The following is a 27945-nucleotide window of genomic DNA, read 5'->3' as shown; positions in this document are numbered from 1 at the left end:
CTTCCGGGTCATAAACCAAGTCCAATGTTTACAACCTTATACACTGCTGTACAAAATGGCTGTTTACAACAGGAAAGGAATAGGAAGTTTTAAACGAAGTTACGCAGCTCAGTTGAACCCTTGTCATTTTCAGGATGCGGAACGAAGAATAAATCCTTTACATCTGATAATCTCAACCAACGACGCCTGTCTTCTAAAGAAATCAAGTGATGATGATACATTTGTATGTGCTGTTTATGTTCAAAGGGAGGGATATGCTGAACCAACTGAGGTGACTTCTCCGTACAGTCCATCACCATCATCGTCTGCATCTTTGTCATCTTCGGGCACTACAGTCAGGAATCATCTGGGCCGTGCAACTTCAACAGCCAAATATGTATTTACAGAAGACATAGTTGTTTGTGTTTGGGCTAAGGATGATTTTGAAACTTCAGCAACAGATTTAGACCGATCAATATCTATTGACGGCGACTCTAGTGATGATGAATTGTCAAAGGAACAAAGTTTACTTCAATTAAAATGTACAAAAGAATTCCTCGTGCATTATAATCTCTTAGGTGTAGATATTGTTTTCATTAGAGCAATCAAGGTTTTCCCCTTAAAGAAAGCAATATTTTCCGTCTCTGACATGGATTGTTATGAATGGCTTCGCCAAGGTAAATTCACGGCGGGATTACTCATGGAGATCTGTAATCATGATTTGCTTGTAAAGCAAAACGATATCTTGTTAGCACCATTCCCTGATGTATTTTTGATGGATGAAGACTTTCATCGTTCGTGGTACTTTCAAATTCGAACAATTATATGTACACCTTTTCAAACGGGACTAATTACAGCAACGACAGAAATAATATTCTTTTTTGAAAAAGCTATTGCTAGGTTACCGTCAGACCACAGACATTTGTCTGGATCTCATTTAGACCAGTATGTTGAGCTACAACAGTGTAAAGGTTTTATGTCTGATTTCTGCCGATCAATGTCTGCTGAATCAAGTGATGAAAATGGTCTTTTTGGGAAGCCTGATGAAGACTTGAAAGCATTCAATGATTTTTTCTTGTCAAGTGCTTTTGTAATCCAACAGAAAATTCACTGGAAGAAAGTGTTACACCATGACGAAAAGTTTGAACGCCTTGATCTAACTTCAGTCCTTGGTATGCCTAAGAAAATGCTCAGACAATATGGTATTATTAATGGAACGATTATGAAAATTGCTCTATATCCAGCAGATCTCTTTGGTGAAAACAAACCTGAAGATGTCCAGGCATTTCTAAAAAATGAGAAACCCAAACAAAAATTTGTAAAAGTTCAATGTTTATCAAAGCGTCTGGATGAATCTGATGTAGTTTTCATTTCATCAATGTTGTTATTCAATCTTCAGACAAGACCTCCTGTAGTGAAATCGCCATTGCTCTTAATTGAGGTGAGTTGGCCTTTTGTTGATACCATCATGTTCAATTGCATATATCAACGTGTCAAAAACATAAAATTGAAAATGTGATAGGTGAAAGATGGATTTATCTTTTAGTGAGAATTTCTTTTGTTTACCTTGTAATTCATTTCTCTGGGCATGTTTTTATTTAGTCATCCCATGTGTGTATATTTTGTAAAAATATTTTACATTTGAATGTATCCCTTTTGTTGGGGGTTTTGAGCTGTTGATAGTGTCTGGGCGGGCCTTTAAGGTCATCATAATATCGTTTCACACAGTGCTGGATCCTTTTCATAGCCTCTGGGCTGCAGATTCTTTAAGTCAGTGTCAGTGCACGTTGGTCTTAAGTTATATTCCAAGAGAATGTGTTCAATATAGTCATTATTGTAGCTGTCCCATTTTCTCCAGGTATGGACCCGGTATGTGGCTGCGTGGTCGGGATGAATGCTCTCAGACTCAAGTGGTCAGGGCAGATGCATGGATAGATGATTCCTGAATTTTCTCTGTCATATTTGTAAATCCTTTATAGATCCCTTGATCTTCTTATTTTTTTTATTCCTTTTTTATTTAAATTGTCATTTATGATCTTTGACTTATTTGTCATCCGTTTTTTTACTGATGCTTAAAGAATCACAAGCATCATAAAAACCCTCATAAACAAACTGCAATAAAGTGAGAGATGACAATTTAGAAACTAAAACCTATATTACATCTGCAAAATGCGTTGAGTTTGGAGGTTACAATGGTTCAGAATTTGCAAAGAATTTCCCATTGATAAAGAACAATGTTTTGATTTATTGTCAAATTAAGTATGTATATGACCATAGATATCGTCTCAAGCAACAATGTTGTTTTAAATAAATTCTATTTGTTATGCCTTTTCTGTTTTGTTGTTTGCTTGCTTTCTTTTGTTTGTTTGTTTTGTTTCTGTTAAATTTTTTTTGTGGGGTTTTTTTTTGTTGTTTTTTTTTTAAATTCAACTCAACCAGTGATTCAATTACAGTGGAAAGGTTTTAAGTATATCTTCGGGGTTTTTTTCAGTTCGTGAAATTATAAGAAATTACCGTACTTTTCTAGTGAAGAATCAGTCTTAAGGCTACATTTTATCATTAAAATTAAAGCCACATTGAATGGGCAACAAACAAATTCATTAAATTTTTATTTGTTGGTTGAGATAGAGTGAAATAATGGTTTAAAAGTTTTGTTTTTTTTTCTCACTGGTATTGTCATCTTTAATTTGTAATTTTAATGGTTTTTATCCAAATATACTTTCAGAGACCAAGCATACCTCTCCAGACAAGTGAAGTTGACTTCAATTCAGGTCCTAAACTGTCTAGATCAATAAGCACTGTTGTTCCGTTTGCCATTGATGTTGATATAACTATTGTCAGCTCACCAAGTTACACTCCAAAGGCCAATCATGTAGAATCACTCAATAAATATTTCCAGATTCCCAGGTACTTTGAAAAAAAACACAACAAATTAGTATATATAGCCAATTTCCATGATCTCATAATACTCTTGTGCAGCTGTGTGGTCTAGTGGTATGATATTCGCCTTCAGATTGTAAGGTCCTGGGTTCAAGTCCTGCTCTGAGCAGTGCATAATTAAGTCCTTAGAAAAGGCTCTTTACTCACATTCTCTTTTAATACTCAGGTGTAAAATGAGTACCTGACTGTTAATAGCGTTGTCTCTGTCAGAAAAAGAAAATGTAATATCGCCTTGGAAGCGTCATGTCTCTTCCTACGTGTTTAGTGTTGCTGTTGGCTTTTAAAGCGCTTTGAGCTCATTTAGTGGATATTGGACTCTATGTTTTTTACTCATAGCACTTTACAATACCTCTTATTTTCACCCAGTAGGCCACATTGATCCAATTTTTGAATGTAAAAAGTGCATGTAGCTTATAATCCATTTTTTAAATTATGAAAATTTATCACCATACTCACTATTTCTGAAACCAGGTACTCATTCACACTCATGTTTAGAAACACAATGGTAAAAAGTATGAGTTTTTGCCACTTATCACCAAGAGGTCAAGACATGGGATTGTGACTCTGTCATGGATGTTGCAATCTTTAATGATAAGGATATAATATGGCACAACAGACATTCTTTGATTTTTTCCCTCCTCGCTTTTTTATGGTTTGTTATTTTTAGAGTGGGGGTTGTTGTTGTTCTTGTTGCAAAAATAATGTTGAGTAAGTAGAAATGTAAGATGAAAATCTGAAAAGGTATGTATGAAATAGTGCCAGACAAATCAGAGAGAGCAATGCAAAAAAAAAGAAAATCATGCCAAATAATCAATCAGAGCGAATTAAATCTTAGGCATCCCGATTACCAGTAAATAGTTACATTACACTGAGGTTACCAAACTTAAGGCTTTTATTCTTCACATTAAGTATGCAAGTGTATAAGCGTTTGCTTTGAACTCCATTGCCTCACCTAAGCAAGCAAAACTTGAAACTTGAAAACATAAACACCAAGGTGAAGACATGAGAATTTCTCTTTCACAGGTTACTCAGTGTCGGGGATGTTTTTGCTGTCAGCAGCACAGGTGGGTAAAAACATTTTTGTACTAGTTTTGTGATAGAGATATATATTTATGATTGCTCAATGAATTATATATAGATATTTTTCATCTAAACTAACAAATATCTTCCTTGAATCTAATTATCTTATTTATGATTTGAGAAATCGCAAATCACATGTTGCATTCAGTCTTTGCGATAACAATAATAATAATAATAATAATAATAATAATAATAATAGTAATAATAATAATAAGAAGAATAATAATAATAATAATAATAGTAATAATAATGATAATAATAATAATTAATAATGGATTAACAATAATAATATTATATTAAATATATTATTATATTATTATTATTATTATTATTATTATTATTATTATTTATTATTATTATTATTACAATTACAATAATAATGTTGAGGATGATAGTGATGATAAAAATAATCTTATTCATAATAAGAAAAGTAAGAATAGTTATAATAGTAATAATAAGAAGAAGAATGTTGTTAATAATAATAATGATGATAATAATAATAATAATGATCATAACTACCATAATAAAAATAATAAAAATGATGATGATAATAATAATGATAATAATAATAATAATAATAATAATAATAATAATAATAATAATAATAATAATAATGCTGAAAACTTATATAGCGCTATACCTCCGAGACACCAGACTCTAAGCGCTTAATAATAATAAAAATAGAATTAACAATAATCATGACTTGAGCAAGTCACCTCGCCTAGCTCACTTTGCAGCGCTGCTCTTAGGCTAATACATGGGTTATTCAAGTCTTTCCATGGAATGGACCCTAAAGACAAATTATTTTGTTTTGGGGATGAATAAAGGTAATTTTTAATTTTAATACCAATATCGATAGGAATGATGATAACAATAGTAATGATGATAATAAGAATATATTAATATTAAAATGATGATTGGGATTAATGGTATGAAAAAAGTAACAACATAAACATTTATACAGTCCTGAAACTATTTTGTTCTGAAACTTTCAAGACGTTTCCTGTTTTAGAAATGAATAATTACAATAACAGCAACAAAGATATTTTTCAGAAACTTGTCTACGAAAAATTTGTGGTGTTATATAAAAGGAATATTTGATGATGTTTATTTGTCCTATAATGGTTTGTTTTATCTTCTGAAGAGGATCCAGAGTTTTGGCAAGAGTCTAAAGTTGATACAGGTATACGCAAACCAGTCATTTTTTTCAAAGTCACTTCAATGTCTCCACGGCAACCAGATTTTTTTGCCTACTATGTCGATGTCAACAACTCCAATTTGAAGCAGGTAAGGATCTGACTTTAAAAAAGATTTATTATGATTAGAATCTGAAGAATATTGATAAATTCATTTGGTTTTTGGGAGTTTTTGAGCTTTGTTTTTTAATTTTTTTTTAATTTTTTTTTGGTACATTTTTTTTGCTTGTTTTTATTTGTTTTGTTGTTTTGTGGGGTTTTTTTTTGTTTTGTTATGTTTTTTGGGGGGTTTTTTGTTTGTTTTTTCTTGGGGGGGGGGGGGGGGCTATTTATGAAACTATATTTTATTTGACTTGTTTCAACACAGATTTAACCCAAGGTTTTTAGTTTTTGTTTTGTTTTGTTTTTTCTCTTTTGATAAATTCAATTTTCAGCATCAATATTACTCAGATGATATAACAAATTCAGTTCGATATACAACAAAGCTTATCACAAAGATCAATGGTAGCTATCAAGAAAGATGCAGTTTGGAATCTTGTGGTATGATCTTCGTACCATTAGGCCCTTGGCTCAAATCCCACTCTGAGCAGTACAAAGTTGAGTGCTTGGAGAAGCTCTTTACTCACATTCTCTCACTGCACTTAGGTGTAAAATGAGTACCTGATTGGAAACAGTATTGTTTCTGTCCAAAAATTTTTTTCATGTAATCGCATCTGACAGGCGTGTCTAGTCTTATGAACCTGTTTTCAGCACATAGAAGAACCCTCACCAAAGAGAAGAACAGTTGTTGTTTTTTTCTGCAATGATGGGCTTAGATTACAATGGTCTGAGGTCAAAACTACATATGTCACTTTAGGTTTTGAATCCACTATCCGGATGTCTCTATTCCGGACAAAATGTTGGGAATGGAGGTGTTCGGATTATGAAGACATGACTGTATTGTATTATCATCAGTGTCTATTACGGTAGCAGGAAAAATATAATTTTTGTCGGTTCTGTTTAGGTTTTAACAATTTTTCAACCAATTTTTCAGACTGGATCAGATCACAGCTATGTCCCTTTGAGTGCCAGTAAGTATTTGTCTCCCTGTGATGCTGTGTATGGCCAAAGTATTGTTTGTCCTGGGTTGGAGACCTATGTCACCATGTTGGAAACAGTATTGTTACCTCACTTGAATCACAAGTAAGCCTAAATAGAAACAAACAAACAATGTTCTTATGTAAAGAAAATGTAGTAATTTAGTGCCATAACGTTCTTGGATCCAGAGTATATCATGGTGGTTGTAGTGTTAAATGGTTTGTAGTATGTCAACAATTGCTTTCTACCATTTTGATAGGACACTAGTCTATTGCAAAGTACTTTCCATCAGATCCAACAGACACAGCCTCACAATCATTGCTGTGTGCGCAGAGGAGTCGGAAAAAAATACCGCCTGTACCCTCGACAAGTACCAGTGACATACCATGACCTCAAAAGAAAGAAACTTGAGGTCATTCCTTTTGGTTTTTCTCCTTTTATTTATTTATCTATTTATTTTTCTATGTTACCAATCTTTTGTGAAAATCGGATAGAGCAGTGATATTTTGGTTCTGACTGCATGATTTGACCCTCTAAAGTAATTACATCAGTAAATATTTTGTCTTTTATATAACTATGTCCATATCTAAGATTCCATCCTACGCTAGTTTCATTATACCTTTACACTACACTGATGATGTTTTTTCTTAAACGCATTTGAGTGTATGATAATCAGGGACACATCAGTTGGAGTTTTCGACAAATGAAAGGCAGACATGCCTACTTGAACATTTGATAATTCATATTTTGTTAGGAGATAAAAAATTGTAGTCGCTAAAGTTAACTTTAAAAATCAAAAATTTAACCTCACAAGGATTGAATAACGTCTTCAAAATCGTTTAAATTGTTCAGTCTGGCATCAACTGTTTTTTTGGTGCGGCTATGTGGTCTAGTGGGTATGACACTCGCTTTCGGGTCGGAAGGTCATAGGTTCGAGCCTTGCTCGGTGCATAGTTGAGTCCTTGGAAAAGACTCTTTACTCACATTCTCTTACTTTACTCAGGTGTAAAATGAGTGAATATTGCGGTATATAAAAGCTCAATTTAAGATTAAGATTTAAGGATATAAATGGATTATGTTTCTTTTAATCAGATATGATGGTACTACTCTTGTAGAGCTCACCCCATCAGTGCTCCTGACAGGCCCCAAAGGATGTGGCAAGAACATTGTTGTCTACACAGTGGCCAGAAGACTATACATACATGTCATGGAGGTAGGAGTACAAGAGATTAAAGGGTTGAAGTAAAGCATTTAAGAAGATTAGTAAATGGTACTATACTGCCACACGATGATATGACACTTTTTTTCATTTTGTCAATAACAGTTTTGTATATCAGTTGAGTAAAATGACCCCTAATATATATTTGTATATCTTCTTCTAGGTTCCATGCCTGGTCCAGGCTTCGGATACTGCATGAATTATCTCTCTCCATTCCTCCCTGTCTCTTGCTTTTTCAAACAGCTCTTGGATTGTTAGGTTGGTGAAGCCCTTCAGTTGGGTTATGAGTGTTTTTCTTTGTCTCCCCCGGGCGCGTTTACCAGGTATTTTTCCACAACTTGCCAGGTATTCATTCTTATCTTTCCTTACCATGTGTCCTAAAAAGGATAGTTGTCGATCCGCTATTAAGGGCATTAGTTTCCTTTGTTGGTATGTTTGTTTTAGCACTTCTTCGTTCGTTTTGTGTGCAGTATACGATATTCTATGCATCCTTCTCAAGCACCACATTTCAAAAGCTTCAATGTTCTTTTGTGTTTCTGCATTTGTAGTCCAGCTTTCGCATCCGTATAACAAGATTGGCCACACGTAGCACTTCAAGACTCGGAGTCTAATCCCGAACGACATCTGTTTGTTTTTCAAAATGTTTCCAAGGTCCATGAAGGCCTGTTTGGCTTGAGTTATTCTTGCTCGTATGTCTCGGTTACATCTTCCATCTGTTGTCACTATTGAACCTAGGTATTTAAAACTTTCTACGTTGGTAAGTTGGAGACCTATGTCACCATGTTGTATATATATTAGTAATAATCACATATGTAAACAACAGGAAGCGCGAAACATCACAATAATAGTAACAACAACAACAACATTATACTCCCTGAGGATTGCAATCGGTAAGCAGCTTTGTAGAAGTGCAAAGAAATAATTTGAATATTTTATTTATTTATTTTCGCTCCTTTAATATTAAATAAGTTAAAAAATGAATCCAAATCGAAATGAATAAATGTGATATAACCCAAAAAACCCTAGGAGACCATCAGAAGTAGATAGATTGTACATCAGACGGCACTGTATTTAAAGACTGCTGCCTTTTTTTGTTTTTTTCCTTTTTTATTTTTTTTGTTTTTTGTCATGGGTTAACCTTTGAACAATCATTTATTATACAAACAGGTCAATTGTCATGATCTTTCTGGTGACACTGCTGGAGCTTCTGAATCACGCATCAAAAGTCTATTTTTGGCAGGTATTGAATTATATTAACTAAAAGAAAATATCTATAAATATTCTTTTTTCCTTTTTTTTATTGTCTTTATAGAAAACTATTGTTCATCCTCTTAAATGCAAATAAATAATGTTTCATGTCACAATATAAAGCTATGAACTTCAGTGTTCTCGTTCAATATTATTGTATATTCAAAATAGTGTTTGCTTTGTTCAAAGTTCAAGTTCAAAAAGTTTATATTTAGGCCTTTCATGGCCAATAATCATAACTTTTCTCTGAACAAAATATATCATTATCATCAACAACAAAAATGACAAATTAGAAAGAGCAAAGTCAACAGAAGACATGTCAATAATTGATGGGAGCATTATTGAAAACAAATGTATATAAAATTTGTTTCAGCAAGCAAATACACTCCTTGCATTCTTCTTCTGAGACACATTGAAGTTATTGGAAAAGAAAGAGATGGCACAACAGAAGGTTTGTTACATCATTTATATCCTCCTTCTCTGTTAGATTTTATAATTATCTCTTCACAGTGATTTAGTCTATTGTACTGAGGAGGGTGGGGAGGAGGACTTTTTATATGTTTAAATGATGCACTTGCCATTGAATTGCCCTTTGTTTCATTGTTTTGTTTTGCAAATGAATAAGATTAGATATACGCATTTATCAAGTACATTTTCATGGCTTCACTATGCTCAACCCACTTATATTGCTTCATTTGTTTCCCCAGCAGGCTACATGCTCTTTCTATACTTATTCACTCACTCTATCCGTCCCAACATAATTCCAGTAAGACATGCGAACCTGAATTGATTAGATATTGTATAAAAGTGTCTAGTCCATTGATATACAACAAGGCCAGAGTCCCCATCATCCCTAATGATTGAGCTCAATGGTGTTAGTTCTGTTTCAAGATAAAATACAAGCCTAGTCCAGCCATTGATACCATAAAGAAATTTTTTTATGGTGCAATGACGATGTGAGAACTGAAATTCACAATTTCCCCCCTTTAAAAGCTCAATTATCTGCAAGAGATTTTAGTTAAATACAAATAATTGCAGTATTGGTTTTATATTTGATTTAACCAAAAAAAAAACAACCCCAAAATAAACATAAAGATATTTTACAATTTACTTGTCAGTTTGATTACATTTTACTATTTCAGATCCAAGGACAATTTCTGCATTTAGCCGCAGTGTGAGACAGTTGGCAACACAAGTTCAACTGTACCCTTTGATAGTCATTGGCACAAGTAACGATGCCAAGAATTTATCTAACAATATGATTCCATCATTTTTACATGAATTCACAATGGAGGTCAGTTTAATTGTCTATTTTCTATCTTCTTTTTTTTTTTTTTTGGGGGGGGGTTGAGAATTTTTTTTCTTTATTTTTTAAAGCATAATGATGATAATTGAATAAAAACTGCTGATAATTCACCATATTCGCCCCCCCCCCCCCCCCCCCCTCCAATTTTTAAAAATATGGGTTGATCATAAAGAGAGAAAGTAAGTTATGGAATGCAGCATTGCTGTCAATAAGTTTCAGGACTAAAAGTCTAAAATTGAAACGGTTTACCTAAAATATTACTTTGGTGGAAGTAAGTTCCCTTGTACATCTGCACACAAGTTCGAACATCATATGGGCTCTTGTAAGCAGAGATACATTTCCTCTTTTGCCTTCAATCATTGACATTTTCTGTCTTGCAAAGTGAAAAAATCATTAAAACAGCAAGAGAGAGAGAGAGTGACACGGAGTTACAGTATTTGTAAAGTATCCATTGTTAAGGACAGGCATGGAACTCTACGATGATGATAATGATGATGGCAGCAATGAATGAATGAATACAATTACAATATATTATTTGTGTGCAGATAAATCAAAAGATTTAATAAAATATTTTTTAAAATATATTTATCTCTTTTTTTTTAAAATATCGTTTTAATATTTCTTTATATTTTATTCAGGCTCCTTCCGAATTTGAAAGAGGACATATTCTGCGAGGTCTGCTTGATGGCTATTCTATCTCTCCTGATTTGTCAATCAGTCATTTAGCTCAACGTACAGCTGTAAGTGTTGATGTATATAAATCAAGCATCAATTAAGATAAATAAATGTTGTTTCAGCATTCTTTTAAATATACTTTTGAAATCAATGTATCTCACATAAATTAGTCATAATTTCATTCTCATTTTGTCAGATGAAAGTTTGTTTTATCCTGAACAAAATATGTGTAACATTATAGAAATTGATCATATCAACTTGTGAAAAAGATCAAAATAAACATGTACATAGACTGCTTACATTACTCATAATCGCAGAATTTTCAATATTTGATATTGAGTGTATCCACCTCTAGCATTAATTCATTGATGTATTGTTGGTTTTGTTCTTGAGTGATAATGTTCCACTCCTCTGTCACTGACTGTGTAAGTATTGCAATGTTCTGGACGTTTCTTTCCCTAGCCTTTTGACCAGGAAAAAGTATGGGCGATCTCGCCACTGTAGAATTATAAAGATCTGCTCATTCCAAAAGTCCTGACAAATAACTGCCAGTTCAAAATGAAGACATCAGTGCTGCTGGGTCAAAACATATTTGACATAATATGGCTTTCTACGTTTTAACCCGTCCTCTTTTAAATGTCTCTTGACAGTTTCTTGAATGATATTCAGCTCACTGGTCATCACTCTTGTTAAGCTGAGAGGGTCAAATTGGTAATGTTCATGAAGTGTTTTCTTCATTTTCATTTGTTATTCTTTTCCTTCGACACGCAAGTCTCTCAGTTGTATTAGTCCTCTTCACCAAACGAACGATAGAGGAGTGGCTGATTATTCAGGTTTACCTCTGAAGTCTTGTTGTTGCGTGACGCTAAAAAATCAGAATGTTAAATCATGCAATGTGCATTTTGATATATCATCTTATTTGCTGAATATGAAACACTTAGAGTCAAAAGTTTTCATCATGTCATAGCTTGTTGGATTCAAAGAAAGATGTAGTTTTTCATGGTGCACTTTATTCGTTGGTGACTGATCTCACTAATAAATTATAGCGGTTGCAAAAGGGTTTAATTGATGGCTCTCAGTTAGTTTGACTATTTTTGTAAGTTTTTACTTTTATTTTCATGTCTTTAGGTTTTCCAAAAACAAATAATGAATTTGTGTTGGTATAAAAGACAAAATATAGACAAATATTCCACATCATTTTTTTTCTGTGTATTTTTATTTTCAAATATATACTAGGGTTTTGTTCTTGGAGATCTGATGGCACTCTCTCTTCAAGCCTTGAGACATGGCTATGAGAAAGTTCTAAAGATCTGGTGAGTTGTGTTATAATATATATATCATTTATTACTGGGTGGAGTCACTTGCTGTATCTTCTATCCCCCTATATCTGTTTTCCAGGTTGCTTTCAGTCTTTGTTTTAGAACGAGATTACTTGGTTTTGTCTTTTCCCTCGCTGGAGTCCTTAACTGCGAGGGAAACAGTCAAATGTAATAGCTGTAGTTTTCGAAGATGATATTTTTAAAAATTATTAACCATCTTTCTGTTATGTCCAATTATATTTTTGTTTTGAATATGTATTGTAAGCATTTAAGTGTATTCCCTTTTGTGGGATTCTGTCCTGGATGAGAGTTTTAGGTGATCTCAAACTAAGTGCATTGATAGTGTGCTCTTGTAATCTACATCTGTTCCCTATTTGAACCAGTCCCTTTTGCCTTACTTTTTCTCATGTCCATTTAATTGTAAATCCAGACATTTTTTTTTACTGCCCCATTTTCTTCCTTTTTACTGGTGCTGAAATGACCTAAATGTGTTACAAGAGCTTGTAAAACCTTTAAAAACAGAAAAAAAACAGTCTTTTTTTTTTTTTGCCTTACAAGGCAAGAATTATTATATTGGATATTGTGAAATTTTCAATCCCAATTTTTTTTTTCTGAGGATTTATATAGTTATACTATTATATGTTAATAGTTATACATTTTTCAATGCTTTCTTCTTTCACTGCTATTTCCTAATGAAAGAAAGATAGACATTACAAATAAAGTGATTACATTTATTTCTTCTATATCTCCTATTTAAAAATTTGCTTTTTATTTTATTCCTCAAAGAAAAATTTACTCGTAATTTTTTATTCCAATCCAAACTTTATTGCTTAAAAATATCCTTGGACAGATTGGTCTCGATAGGTTTTTTAAACTTTAGAGATTTATTTTATTTGAAAATTCAGCATATTTGACCCTTTTTAATCTTTTTTTATACTCATTGTTATTATTTTTTAAATGGAATTTTTTATCTTACAGTCGTCCTGATGGGGGCAAGGTTAGTCTGCAAGAAGAGGAAGACATAGTTAACTCTGGAATTGTCCTGGAGCAATGTGATCTGGATTTCGCTTTGGATGAAATGCAGATTGCACATTCTGACAGCATTGGTGCTCCAAAGGTAACTTAAATGTAATTTTTTTTTTTTACTTGATTTAGAAAATATTCTAGCGGTCCACTAATAGATTTCACCGAAGATGTGAACCCTTTTCATTGTGGATGATTATCAATACGAACTATGGTGATGTCTTTTTATGCATATATTTTATTCATCTTCAAAGCCAATAAACCAATCAAGCCAGAGTTTATCACTGTTTCTGTAACGTTAAATGGACATTAGCAATTGCTTGCTATCCTTTGATAAGACACTAGTCTGTTGCAGGCTACTTTCCAACAGATCTTACTCATCCAACCATTCACTGTGAGATGGACATAGGATATTATGTGTAAAAGGCCTCTCACAAGGACATAATGTCAAAGTGTCTAATTGCACATGGCTATTACCCTCAGGTCATCGAATTGAAACTTCTTGACATCTCCTTGGCAATTAATTATTTTTATTTAATTTTTATTATGAATGGGGAAATGGAAGTGGAAAATTATATTTTGTTTAATGGAATTGTGTTGGATTTTTTTTTCAAAGATTCCATCAGTAAAATGGAGTGATATTGGAGGTTTAGCTGATGTAAAAGCTGATATCCTTGACACCGTTCAACTGCCCCTTCAACATCCTGAACTTTTAGCAGCAGGTCTACGCAGATCAGGTAATTCTAGTCATTCCTTGAAGGTGGTTGATTAGCGTTATAGGAAGGGTCTTCACTCTTTACTTACCTTACACCTTAATTTTCTCAGCACCAGGAGGTGCATAAGGCCTGAACAGGCACCCTCTATTTGCTCCAGTCCCTTGCTTTAGTTCTTGCTCGCTGCCAGGAGTATATGCCAAAACTATTGCTTTCTCTCTCCACCATTCTGTGCCACGTTGCTTTTGGGTGTCCCTTTCTCCTCTTTCCTCCTGGTGCCCATCCCATCGCTATAGCACAATCAAACCTAATTTCCTTTCTCAATACTTCACTCTTTCAATACCTTTTATCTGGTGTCCTCTCACTCACATGCAGTATCTGTTCCTCCCTTAGAATTGGACAGATTGATTTTACCATGACCCTGATTGGATTAATAGCTGATAGAGCATTCAGATTTGAGCATGTGTGTTTTCTTATCTTATATGGGAGATGAATTATCAAGCATCATCTCAGGTTGACAGTCCAATGGCAGATTTGTTTCTCAATTGACTTCAAGTTACCAATTGAAATAAACAAAAAAAAAAACTATTAATGCCTAGACCAAACGAATTTTATTATCAGTTGGAACTACAAAATCATTTTTTTAGAATACCATAAGCAGAAGGTATTTACTTTAGTTAGAGATATAACTTTCTTAATTTTTAATTTTTCATGAATAATAGAATTTTGAAATATTAAATTTGAAACTATAATACACCTTAATATTTTAAGAATTTAATAAATCATTATTAAAGATTTGAACATAGAATATTGTAGGATAGTTGTGATCTTGATATAAACCATCTTTCAAATGAATATTTTTTGTTGTTTTGTTTCAGGTGTATTATTGTACGGTCCACCAGGCACGGGTAAAACATTACTTGCCAAAGCTGTTGCCACAGAATGTTCTCTTAACTTTTTGAGGTAAGAATGTGGATTCAAAGATGCTGCTATAGTCATGTGTATCTATATTTTCAAGTATTGTCAACGAAAAAGCAATTTTACAAAACTCAAATCTTTGAAAAATTTATGATCTTATTTTTTTCTGTACAAGTCATTATATGCTTAAGATAATACAATAATAAAATTGAGCTTTGAAACTTGCACAGTATAAGAAAAGTTAATGCTGCTTAGTTTTGTTGCAACATGAGTTCTGCATTTAATATACAGGGACACTAAAACAACATTCAAAAGAAGACCTTCACAAATATTATATTGAAGCCATTTGCCTTTATATTTCAGTGTGAAAGGCCCAGAGCTGATAAATATGTATGTTGGACAGAGTGAGGAAAATGTCAGAGAAGGTATATAGCCAGTTGATGTTTTATCATAAAAATTTCTTTCTCATCGCTTCATTGGCTACTATTTAAATGATATTAGCTCACAGGAAAAAGTTAAAAGTGAAATGAAGCATGTTCTGGACTGTATGCATGATCGGGCAAAACCTGCTTGGATTTTGAGTCGCTTCATGGCATCCTTTATCTTGTGTTTGTTGTGTGCACAAACAATGTCATGATGTAGAATAGTGTTGAAGTTGACATTACAAGAAGAAATGAACCAGGACAACCTTCATATATAAATTAGTATTTCCAGTATCGTTCTGATTAGCAAACCATTCCATCTTTTCTCAGCTGATGATTTCTGTCTCTCACAGTGATTGGTAAACCACAGCGTCATTCATCATGGAAGCGTGTTTTCAATGCACCTTCACCATTCCACTTTCTTGCCTATCTCCTGCCTTTATTTTACACATATATTATATGTGGATGTAAAACGCTGAGTACCTTTACAGTGATATGAATTATGTCACTGCTTGCTACCAATCACAGATGCCTTGTTCTTATAAATTGAGTCTCTGGCTTGTAATTGCAATGTCTCTGTCGAGCAAAAAAAAAATTAATTAACAGAACCTCACAAGGGTCACTTCAAGTCCTACATGTTAAGTGTTGCTGTTGACTTTGAACCTTTTGTTAAGCGTATTTTAGTTAATGTTGTGTTATACAAATGTTTTGGGGCTTTTTGGGAATATGTTTCTCTTTTTTTTTTCGTGTTTGTTTTTGACATATGACACATTTAGTGGTACAATTTATCATTTTTAACATAATTTCTTTCTTCTGTCAAAAATTATTCATGTTAAGGTAAATAATTTTCAAATTTCATAACTTCATATTGTTTGGGTGAGGAAATATTGAACAAAGGCAAGAGTTTTTAGTCATCTCTTGTAAAATTACCCCCATAAGTGGAAAGAATTCTCTACTATTGGTAAGAAAACGTAATACCTATAAATATACATTTGTTTTCATGGTTACCAAGCATATGGTGAGTGGATATTCAAACACACTGGATCTGAAATTCTAATGTCATAAATGTCTTAGATTTTACTTACGCATATTCTGTGATGACAAAGTATCGAAACTCATAAAAATATGGATCATTTTAGTGCGAAAAAAAAAAAAAAAGCAGAGAATGGGTCCTGTACTGTAAAATGGTACATTCATTTTTTTTTTTTTTGGATTGATAATTTAAAGTCAAACCACAAATAGTTGTGTCCATACCTTGTATTTCCTACTTGGTCCACATGAGGAACTCTTCAGCCACAGAAATTTTTTTTCACAATTTTTTTTTCAGTATTCAAGAGAGCAAGAAGTGCATCTCCGTGTGTGATATTCTTTGACGAGTTGGATTCCTTAGCTCCAAATAGAGGAAGGAGTGGTGATTCGGGTGGTGTCATGGACAGGTAAATCTGTTCAAGAGTTCTTAAATTATGTTAAAGCAGAACTTGTTTTTGAATATTTTTTTATGTTTACAGAATCATGTATTTTCATTGCTCTCTTAATCATTTTAAGGGGCGGGGGAGGGGGGGGTGCGTTTGTTATTGTTTTTGTTGTTTCTTTTTTTTTTTTTCTTGTGGTCTTTTCATATATATCTTGGAAGGGATTGTTTTTCCTAGACATGTAATGGAAAACATGCATTAATGCAAAACACAAACGTGCATGATCATTAACATCTTTTGTTTACTACTTTCATTTTTGAAAAAAAATTTGAAGTTGTATTGCTCATGAGTCAGCCAACATAACGGAAAAAAAGGATCTTTTTGATGAAATGGATCAGTTTTTTTTCATATTTTTTTTTAACTCAACAGAATATACACCAAGTGTTAGAATGTAGCATTTATTAATCTTTGACTCATTCATGTATAATAGTGCACAATTTCCTGATAGATGGTTTGATCAATTAAAATCTCATTGTTTTGTATTTAATTTCCTTGTAATAAACTTATTTTAGCAATGTTATTTTGATCTTACTGAGTCTTATTTGATGAAAAATAAAGGGTTTAGAGAAGTGCCAGATGAAAACAGAGAATAAATATCACGGTATCAGAAATCCAAACCCGGGATCCAATTCTGAGTCTTATTTTCATATTGTGATCAAATTTTGATTTTTTGATTTTTTTTTTTTGGGCTAAATCAGAGTTGTGTCCCAGTTGCTAGCAGAACTGGATGGTCTTCATGAATCCCAAGAAGTGTTCATCATTGGTGCTACAAACCGTCCTGATCTACTTGATCCAGCCCTTCTTCGACCTGGTCGCTTTGATAAGTTGTTGTATTTGGGGATCAGCAAAGACAAAGATGCACAGTTCAATATTCTGAAAGCTTTGACTAAGAAGTGAGTCTTTGACTGATTACTTTTACCAAAAAAAAAAAAGAAAGAAATAAAAGAAAAGAAAAATAGATGTGGTTGTTTGAAGACATGGATCTATATAAATTAATATAGTTTCTTTCATATTAAAGGGAATTACTATTTATTCGATTAAACTAATAAATTCTAAATTGATGTCCACTAATTACAGTCAAGTCTCCCTAATCCAAACACCTCTGTTCCCAGTATTTTGGTAGGATTAAAGAGACATCCGGATAGTGGAATCAGTATCTAAAGTGGCATTTGCAATTATGACCTCAGATCATGTTAATCTAAGCCTATCATTGTGACAAACAACACCTTTCAACATTAGGCAATGTGTGGTTCATTACAGTTGTTTTTATTTATGTATTTTAAATTATTTGATTTGGGGGGGGGGGGGGGGGGGAGAGAGAGGGGAAGATGTTTTATTTTGGTTTGTTTTGATATTAATTTTTACATGTGTTTTCTTGGGATTTTTTTCTGTATCTGTATGGTTGGCGCTGAAGAAACCAATGGTCTGGTTGTATTTCAGCGGCATCCTCATTTGGCGCGGGCCCATGTCAGTCGGGCCTTGAAATCGTTTAGGTGTGGTGCCATGATGACCAGTTCATCCAGTCCATTCCACTCCGAGATAGTTCTAATGAAGAAAGAATTTCTGTAGTTTTGTGTTCTTGTCTGTGGGATTTTGAAGCAGTTCGAATTGTTTGTGGCGTATCTGTCAATGGGGTTTTCGGTTATGTGGTTGGCGAAAGTGAGTGTTCGGATTTTTCTTTTGTTTGGTCGTGGCGTGAAAAAGGAGTCTGCCTTTATTGATGGTATTTGATCTGTTATTATCTTGAACATGAATGACAGACGGGTTTCTTTTCATCTTTGTTGGAGGCTGATGAGATTTCTTTCTTCTAACATTTTTCTCATGCATCCTGGGGTTCTGCTCTTATAGTTCCCAGTTATGAACCGGACGCCTTGTCTCTGGACTCTCTCAAGTTTTTGAATATCCTCTTTCAGGTAGGGGTCCCAGATTCATATTATTTTTTTAAGGCTTTTAATAATTACATGGAATAATTTTCCACGAGCTTGATTGCAGAGTCAATTTAGAATTCAGAAGGATTTTGCAGCATGTACTCTTTTACAAGGTCACAATTTTCTCTTTACTCTCTGATAGTCTTCGTCGCTTTAATTTTCTTCATTGTCCTCATTTGATTGCAAAGAGAGAAAAAATGTATACACCAAATCGTATGTCGGGAGGGCACTTAGTTACCCCACTGTGGAATCGCTATTATTGACTACCAACTAACTACAATGTGAGAAGTTTATGCGTTCCTGTTTGCTCCTGTGTGAATATAAGGCTTGAAACAATTATAAGTATAGTATAGCACGCTTATAGCGAATATTTGTTAACAAACTCGTAATATTGTCAATCAACGTCTTTCCTTTTGTTTAACTGCGCGACTATGTGGTCTTGTAGTATGACACTCACTTTCGGATCGGAAGGTCCTGGGTTCAAGCCTCGTTCGGTGCATAGTTGAGTCCTTGGAAAAGGCTGTTTATTCACATTCTCTTACCGTACTCAGGTGTAAAATGAATGCCTGGCCGTTAACAGCGTTGTCTCAGTCCAAAAAAAATGTATTATCGCCTAACAGGCTTCACGTCACGTCCTAAATGTTAAGTGTTGCTGTTGGTCAGGGACCCATTTTAAAGCACTTTGTGCACGTTTAGTGGATATTGCGCTATATAAAAGCTCAATTTTTTTTTAAAGCTCAACTGATATAACGAACTACTGATACATGTGTATTTTGACAATACAGTTTTTTTCTGCCTACAGCAGCTCTTCACTTACTGTGTTCTGTTGAATTGATGCTATGAGTTAATGTAAAATAATCACAACATCCACCAGCCAGGTTTAACATACCAACACACAAAACTGTGTGTAACCTTTAACAATTTTAGTCTTATTTGATATAATTTACTGAGAACTTATCACTAACAGACTGTCTAAAAATAATTTCAAAGAGCTTAGTTACGTCAACTTCATTCCTTCCTGAGACCTGAAAATCATTGTACCCACCTGAAACAGAACTGTCAACTGGGATGACTTTGCCTGGTTTAATGAGTTAGCATTGTCATTTTGAGCACGAGCCAAAGTCACCCCAGTTGCTGGTACATTAAAAAATAAATTGACCATAATGATGATGATGTTGAAGGGAGGGGGGGGGGGGGGGATGATGAAGATAATGGTGGTATGGTGGTGATGGTGGTGGCACATACTGTTATTATCACTGAAGGTCTAATTTTTGCACATCACACACATGGCCTGCTTTATGGAGTGACTACCGAACGAAAACTTTTTGCATGACACCCACTTTATGGTCGTTTTGCTGTCTTTTTACCCTCACAAGCATAAGTGACATCGGCCACGTCCACTTTGAGTTTGAGGGATGAAGCTGATGTCTACAACATGGTTGTAATACATCAGTAGGAGGTAATTTTTAAATAATTTTTTTCAGGTTTAAACTGTCACCCAAGCTGTCACTAAAAGAAGTTGCCGAAAAGTGTCCAAATAATCTAACAGGGGCAGATTTATATGCTCTGTCTGCTGATGCAATGCTTAATGCCATGAGACGCAAAATCATGCTTTTGGAAACAGGTTTGGTTTTATCTCAAATGTCACGATTCTGGGGGTGCTGTTTGTTTCTTTTTATTTTCAAAAAAAATATTGTCGCTTGGGACAGACAATCACATTTAATTAATTTGTGGTAGAAAAAATGTGAGTATTTGTCATTACTTTGTAATCTCTATTGTGATCTTGTGCACTGAGGGGCTATTACAAGATGAAGAAGGTGAAATAAATGTTGAATTAAATACACAATTATTCTTTTAAATTCATGGAGAACAATTTTTTTGATGAAAGCACTGAAAGATAATTATTTGCTTCAAAATTAGAAATAGATGTAAAATTAGAAACTCTTCAGTTGTCAATTGATTGATTCCACTAAAAAATAATAAATAGTTTGCCTTTTCAAATCACTGATTATAAACTGTGAAAATAAATGATATCCTATTTTTAATTCTATTTTTTGTTTTATTTTGTATATATATGCAGTTATCCAGTTTGTTTCGTAGCCTTCGTCAAACGTCTGAATGGTGAATGATAAAAGTATGGGGCAGTTAGGCAATAGTCACTATCCTCAGTATTTTTTTCAATTTTAAATGTAACATATTTTCTTTGTGTAAGATGATTTAAATATACTTGGCTTGACTGAAAAGTAATGACACCTGTCGTGTATTTCCAATTGTATTAAACACACCAGTGAACACTTTAAATCAAAATGTGCGCCGAATTTTATATACCTGCTATTTCTGGTTTTAAAATGATCTTACTTGAAAGAACCCTTATTCCAACATGTTGGTTGAAGAAATCACTTAAAAGGAATTATGCATCAAAGAGTGGAATGTAATTTATTTCCTTACTGCAGAGAGAAGTGCACCTGTAAACATTCATGAATTGCTGGAACTTGTTTATGGTGACTCATACGTTGGCATTCGAACAGTTCAAATGTGGGTTTCGTGTTTTACTGGAACTGATGCTGTCTCAACCAACATTAATGACCACGTTTGTAGTGTTCGTCCACAAAGTGCATCGATCGCAGCATTTCAACGAGCGGATAATACAAAGGCTGGTAATTTCACAGGGAAGAGTTGGGATATATCATTCGAAATATCCTGAGTTACAAAAAAGTATGTGCCCGTTTGATACCAAGCATATTCTCACAAACCCATAATCACATTAATTTTGCTAATTTTAGCAGAGATGGCGAGGTGCCGGCAGAAGCGATTCGATGGATACCTCTTTGGTGCAATGCAATAACTGGTGCGTCGTTGACGGCTCTGTGTGGATGGGAACGGTGACTATGCTGAGATTTAAAATGATAAATGGAAAGGACATAAATTAAGCTTTGTTTGATACCTTTGTTAATTTCACATCTATTATAGTTTTGAAAATACAAGAACAGTGTCAAGACGTGTTTCAGTATACCCTTGTAAATGTGTTTAAATTTTATATTTTCTGTTTTGGTTTGTTTACCTTTCAGATGAAGGAGAAGAAGTGGAAGAAGAGGGAGAACTGATTGTCGAAATGCAAGACTTTGATGAGGCTTTGTCAAACCTTATACCTTCAGTGTCGAAAGAGGAATTGGAGAAGTATGAACAGATTAGGAAGAATTTTGAGTCTTGAAAAATTTCTGGGTTTTTTTTTATTATTGGGTTTTTGATTTGTGTTGTTGTTTTTTGGGGGATTTTTTGTTGTATTTGGTGGGTGGTTAGAGGGAGAAAAAATGTTTGGGATATTTTTTCTTGTTTGCCAAATTTATTGCCAGGTTAGATGGGGGAATGGGGGAGGGGGGGGGGAGAGGTGGGTGAGAGAGCCAGGTCAATGACGAAAATGTGTTTGTAACTTACACTGTTTCATTGATAAATGCCGTAATCTATTTATCCTTTTAACAGCTTGAGGATAACTATAAGTTGTCAAGTATGTATATTATGTGTGTTGTGTGACTGCATGTCACTGCATAGAAGTATCTTTGTGTGTGTGTGTGTGTGTGTGAAAATCTGTAACTGTAAGTGCGTGTTTGACCTAAAGTATATATATTTTAAGGTCTAAGATGAATTTCAATCAAATGAATCAAGGTTTATCACAATTTCAATGAACAACATTTAGAAGTTTTATTGCCATTTTGCTTAATCCAAAATTGGAATATTGTACATAACAATTTATTGTGAAAAATCTAAAGGATATGTTTAAAACTTGATTTTCAAAAATTAATGGGCAAAACTCCCATTAAAATTTTTCATTGATACTCACTCCCCCATCCCTCACCCCACCCTATGGCATTTTCATCTATATGCCGTTGCGAATAATATATCAGTTATGTTGCCACCCGAGAGGTGGATTAGTAGCACTGAAATTCCTTTCCTTTTTTAAAATTTTGTACACTTATTCTCTTTTCTTTTCCCCCAACATATATAATTTCAGTCTTGTTCCACTTGATTTTGTACAGGTTCATGCTGCAATCTATTTCCAAAAGGAAAACTGTCAAAAGTGTGTATAAATAAACGTGAAATATTATTTTATCTTGCTAATAAATTTCCCAGCATACAGCGAATTTGTGTATTTATATCTTCAATCGTTTGGGTTTTTTTTTTCCTTTTGGTGGGGTTCCTGTACAGTTAGGCCTCCTTAATCCAAACACCTCTGCTTTCTGCAATTTGACCAGATAACTTTCAGGCAATTGCTTACCAAATTGAGTATTTTGAATCAATATAAATCCTTAGATATATGTAGACATTGCATAATAAAAGGTATCACCATAGCTGCAGAGAAATCTGTAAATCGCTTTAAGAACATTTAGTGGATATAGCACTATATAAAAGCTCAAGTTTTTTGGGTTTTTAAAAAAATGTATTTTTTATTTTATAAAGTTTCTTTTTTTCTTATTGTCTTATTGGAAATTTATTTATTTTTCATTTTGATTACCCACTCTTTGAAATAAAAGATGTGATATGTATACGCCCTCATCGTTTTTTCATTAATCTAAATTTTTTTTTAAGCTTTTATAAGCAGTACTTCAAATACTATTGTTTTAGCCGGCCATATTTATGAGTAGCTCTCACTGAATTGTTAATCAGACTATAAGTGTTTAAGGTTTCACATAGTTTTATGTGTTGGTATGTTATATCTGGCTGGTGGGTGATGTGAGTATTTAACTAAATGCACAGCATCAATACAGAACAAGGATGTTGATTGGTTTTTTGGGTTTAGTAACCTTTTATCAAATTACAAAAAAAAAAAAATTTTAATCCACTGACATGGGATTAAGATGAAGGAAAAAAAAGTGCATCCTTTTTAAATACAACACTTCCATATGTTCACCATGCTTAAGGCACTTCACAATGCTTCATTTGTTTCCCCAGCAGGCTATATGAGACCAAATTTCCATTTCATACAGTACAATTTGTCTGATGTATTATAACTCTACACAATACAACCTTACAATATCCATCACTTCTTATAGCCAGGTCTCATTAACAACTGAGGCATTGTAGTACTGTCTTACCAAGAGGCACGACACCAGGGTCAGAGCTTTGCGCTCATTGTTACCCAAATGTCCATTAACCATGGTCAATATTGCTTAAATGTATTGTTACAAGGTAAGATACCGCACCATTGAGCCACTGACCCAGGACAATATAAAATTAATGAAAATGTATTAAAATATTACATTAAGATTATGATATCATCACTACATCTCTCTCACTAAGTAGCCTGTGAATATGGAATAATATGGTTCAGGATGAAAGGAATTGGCACCTGGTGACGTCTGGAAAACAACAGCTTTGACAGTCTCGTCCTTCTTTAGTCTAACAGTACAACTTGCCGCAGACTGGTCACCATACAGATCGGCATCATAGGCAAATAGTCTTGCTTGTTTTTTCCCATTGGCAACGATATCAATATTGTAATACACACAGGTTTTAGGGGTCCCTATCGCTAGATGAAATGCGTAGATTCCTGGTCTTGGAGCTTTAAAAATGCCAGTATTTTCATCATAGCCGTTCCCTTCTTTCATTAAAACTTGCCTGAACACGATGGTGTCTCCTGATTTGAACGTGTCCACAGAGTTATAGACAGCAGTGAAAGCCACCATGAAATTCTCTTTGTCGTTTAACTCGGCCACGATCTTGCTTTGGTTCCTCGTCAAATCCTCTACAAATCCAATCCTGTTAGAATTCACTGACAGTTTTGACGATTCTTGTTGAATCTGCTCTTGATGGGACTTTAATTGCTCGTCATGTTTTTGAAGTTCGGCTGTATGATGATGTGCTGTAGAATTTAACAGATTTAGAGATAAATCTTGATGGTTAATTTTTACAGCATGTAATTTTACTTTTGAGGTTTGCTTGTTCAGTTTTAACTCCTGGATCTTGATTTGATCTGTGAGTTCTACAATCGTTTTTCTCTGTTCACTGATAACATCTTCTGCTGTCTTGATACGATTTTCAAAACTTGAAAATTTCTTCCAAAAATATTCAAAGACTCCCTTTACGTTATTAGATGTAATAGTAAGATCAACTTTTGTCACTTCTTCACTAAGACTCATTTCATCAAGACGAATAACTTTACATTTATATGTCCCTGAGTTCCTAACTGTCGGATTCTTTATTGTCACTTTAATGAAGCTCGTGGTTGAGTTTCTCTCCAACCGGCCTTCAACATGGACATTTGGTTTCTGTCCACCTCCAAAAAACAAATCTGAACACTTTTGTAGAGTTGCAATTGGTCTCTCGCTATCCTTTCCAATTTCCACAGCAAGAATTTCTTCAGAAGAGTTATTTGTGACAAAGCAGGATATTGTGACGTTGCTTTCTGGAACCAGCTCATCCACGTCTTTAGGCAAAGCCTCCATTTTGATATGAAAACCTGAAAATATAATTTCAAGATTAAACCAAATGCTTATCATCAAAGGAAGTTGCATTATTTATCATATCTTATCTTATTTAAGGCTGACTACAAGAATTATGTATAAATTCTAATATATATATCTCATATATTTGGCAAATTGGATTTTTTGTAACACTAAGGCTCCAAAACCACTGGACCAATCATCACGAAATTTTCCATGGTGTTTACAATTGACATGAAGATGGTTTGCGTGTATTATGAGATTGATTATACATCGGGATGATTTTATCGAAAAATCAAATTTGTTTCACCAAATCCCATCAAAAACAGACACCATCAGTTTTAGCATGTGGATTGTGAGTCAATCTGATTTATAAAATATTTCAAGTATTTTAATGATCAACTTCTACAATTTGTTTCGAGTGTTCGCTCTCGTCATGAGATCGAAACAGTATTGTAGAAGTTGATCATTATTATACTTGAAATGTTTTATAAATAGCTCCTTTTATCAAAAAGTTGAGCACTATTATTTCATGGTTGTTGTTTTTTATAATTTATATATTTGTGTGAAGAAGGTAAGAAAGAGTTCCAGTAAGTGTCCACTCTTGAGTTGGGAACCGTTAACTTGGTGGCTTCTCTTATTATTTCAATGGATATCACCGTGGGGTAGTTTTCACTCGGTTGTTTAAGCCATTGAAAAATTTGTCAGTTTGTCGCTCTTTCTTCTCTCTTATATGTTAATGGTTCAAGATCAACATCAGTTTTGTGTATGTGAAGGAAAGGGGGGGGTCTTTGCTGTTTAAATAAATATATTATTTAACTGCCCTGCTTTGTATTTGTTTAATATCTTGGATTTCTAATTTGTGGTGAGGGCCCCATACAGGTCTGCTATAAGATTAATACTAATACCTATATTGTTGGTCTAATGAGGGCTTTGCAGCACCCAATTCTGTTTATCTCCTGCTGTCATATACGTTTCTTCTAAGGAAGCTTAAAGTAGAATTTGCTTTCTTTTTTTTTTCTTTTTTCTTCTTTTTTTTTTTGCATGTATCTAAAAATATTTCGCCCTTGCTCATGGTGTATGTTGTGTGTATGCTAAATGTACGATTTTCCTGCTGTTGATGAATTCTTTTCTTCTTCACCAAGTATATATTTTTCACAAAATAATGTCTTTCTCACTTTCCTGACAGACATATACAGTGGAACCCATGTATATCAGTTCCGGATATAATAGGGACCCGGTTATTACAAGGGTATTGTTTAATCCCCGTTTTTTTGTGTTTTTTTTTGTTCTTGTTTTTTTTTTATCTTTATCCCTCATTGCCATTTTTTTTATTCACCGGCTATAGCAGAGTCATTCGCGAGTGCTAAATATAGTTAGTTTTAAGAGTTAAAAGGTAACTGCGACACTTTAGGTCATATCAGCAACTTGGATAAAGATGAGGGTCAGGGTACTTGGTGGGGTTCCTGACCTCCCATAGTGGGCAGGGGGGTGCATACTGTGTCTTCTATCCCCTTATATCTGTTTTCCAACATGCTTTCTGTCTTTGTCTTGGAATGAGATTACTTGGTTTTGTCCTGGTCCTGGCCAGATGCCCTGGCTGAGAGGGAAACAGTCGAATGTATAGTTAGTTTTGGGAGATGATATTTTTTTCATTGTAAATCATCTCTCTGTTATGCACTGTATTATGCTTTCTTTATATTATATATGATTTGTAAAACATTTGAGTGTGTTCCTCCTAGCGGGGACCTGTGCTTGTGTCTGGATGCGACTTTTAGTGATCTCAAACTAAGTACTTTGATAGAGTGCTTTTGGAATCTACACCTGTTTCTTATTTGAACCAATTCCCCTTTGTCTTCCCTTTTCTTGGATGCTTTATTGTAATTCTAGAACTTTTTACTATCCCATTTTCTTCCTTTTTTACTGGCGCTGATATGACCTTAATGTGTTGCAAGCGCCGTAAAACCCTTAAAAACATAAACATAAAACAGGGTCAGGGTACACATCATAGGGAATGATAGATTGATGGAAGTTGATTACTTGCAATGTCATTTTGTCACGGCGCCTTGGGAGACATGAAATGAATTCAAAAACATTTGTATGAAAAAATATATCTCCCTCATTAAAAAAAAAAATATGGAGAACCAATTAAGAAAGAAATTTTACCATCAGAAAAACACGCACTATTGCACTATCGACCTCGACTGATATTTTGGGATGTTTTTTTTTTCTTCTTGTACTTTTCTTTCCTGCTTTGTCACCTTTCACAAACACTTGTTCAGATCTTTATCTTACACCGATACCTGCACCTTTTCTCCTTACCTGCCATTTTCCGGATTGTCCCCACAACTTCACACCCAACCTATACAAAAATAGAATTATTTCACTCAAACACAAAATCTGTTAGTTCTTGCTACATGTTTTTTTTTTAATTAATTTTTTTTTTTTTTTTTGCTAAATGACCTCTTCAACAGTGTTAATATACTTTAACTATAGCAAACATTTTTGTTCAACTACTATTGTGTACAAAAGAAATCAGAATGAGAAAAATGTAGGCTGCATTGTAACAAAGGTGACGATTTTCCTGTGGGTGGTAAGGAGGGGGTTAATCTCTTAATTTGATATGAGCAAAACCAAAGCTCATCTTATTTCAGAACGATGAGAGAAACCCCAGATACGTTTGAAGGAAGATGGAACCTTCACCGGTAAACCCGCCAAACAGCCGCTATGTGAAATACAAAATACTCACATGATCCATATGAGAAGATTGCAGACATCACCATCAACAAGTGAAATATGTTTCGATCCATGGTATTTATGGATGGCAAGATTGTTACAATTATTCCGATTGTAATTGTACACTCAGTTCACACCGATCCTTGTATGGCAAAAACGGTAATGATTTACAGTGTACTTATACTAACCATGTTTTATCTCATTATTTTATCAAATGCTATCACATGCTGACGTCTTAGTCTTAGTTGATAAGAATC

General features: G+C 34.0%; 2 protein-coding genes across 2 annotated transcripts; one reads left to right on the top strand and one right to left on the bottom strand.

Annotated features, from left to right (window-relative positions):
- The first annotated feature begins 18 nt into the window (after positions 1 to 18).
- On the top strand, positions 19 to 23056 carry LOC144959173 (peroxisomal ATPase PEX6-like). The gene is made up of 19 exons (XM_078891711.1): positions 19 to 1420; positions 2705 to 2886; positions 3943 to 3983; positions 5144 to 5286; positions 6229 to 6377; positions 7365 to 7485; positions 8659 to 8731; positions 9113 to 9190; positions 9882 to 10033; positions 10684 to 10785; positions 11957 to 12033; positions 13018 to 13156; positions 13679 to 13799; positions 14654 to 14738; positions 15057 to 15118; positions 16443 to 16551; positions 17286 to 17480; positions 20000 to 20139; positions 21584 to 23056. The coding sequence occupies exons 1-19, from the start codon at positions 56 to 58 to the stop codon at positions 21724 to 21726; spliced, it is 3477 nt and encodes a 1158-aa protein (XP_078747837.1). The 5' UTR covers positions 19 to 55; the 3' UTR covers positions 21727 to 23056.
- Positions 23057 to 23739: 683 nt separating this feature from the next.
- On the bottom strand, positions 23740 to 27945 carry LOC144959180 (uncharacterized). The gene is made up of 2 exons (XM_078891721.1): positions 27702 to 27945; positions 23740 to 24969 (listed from the first exon to the last, which is right to left on the bottom strand). Exons 1-2 carry the CDS (start codon positions 27760 to 27762, stop codon positions 23792 to 23794), a joined length of 1239 nt encoding a protein of 412 aa, XP_078747847.1. The 5' UTR covers positions 27763 to 27945; the 3' UTR covers positions 23740 to 23791.

Source organism: Berghia stephanieae, chromosome 1 (assembly GCF_034508935.2).
Source record: "Berghia stephanieae isolate SIO BIC M18660-M18661 chromosome 1, UCSD_Bste_1.3, whole genome shotgun sequence".
Classification (NCBI taxonomy): domain Eukaryota; kingdom Metazoa; phylum Mollusca; class Gastropoda; order Nudibranchia; family Aeolidiidae; genus Berghia; species Berghia stephanieae.
This window is presented reverse-complemented; position numbering and strand designations above follow the sequence as displayed.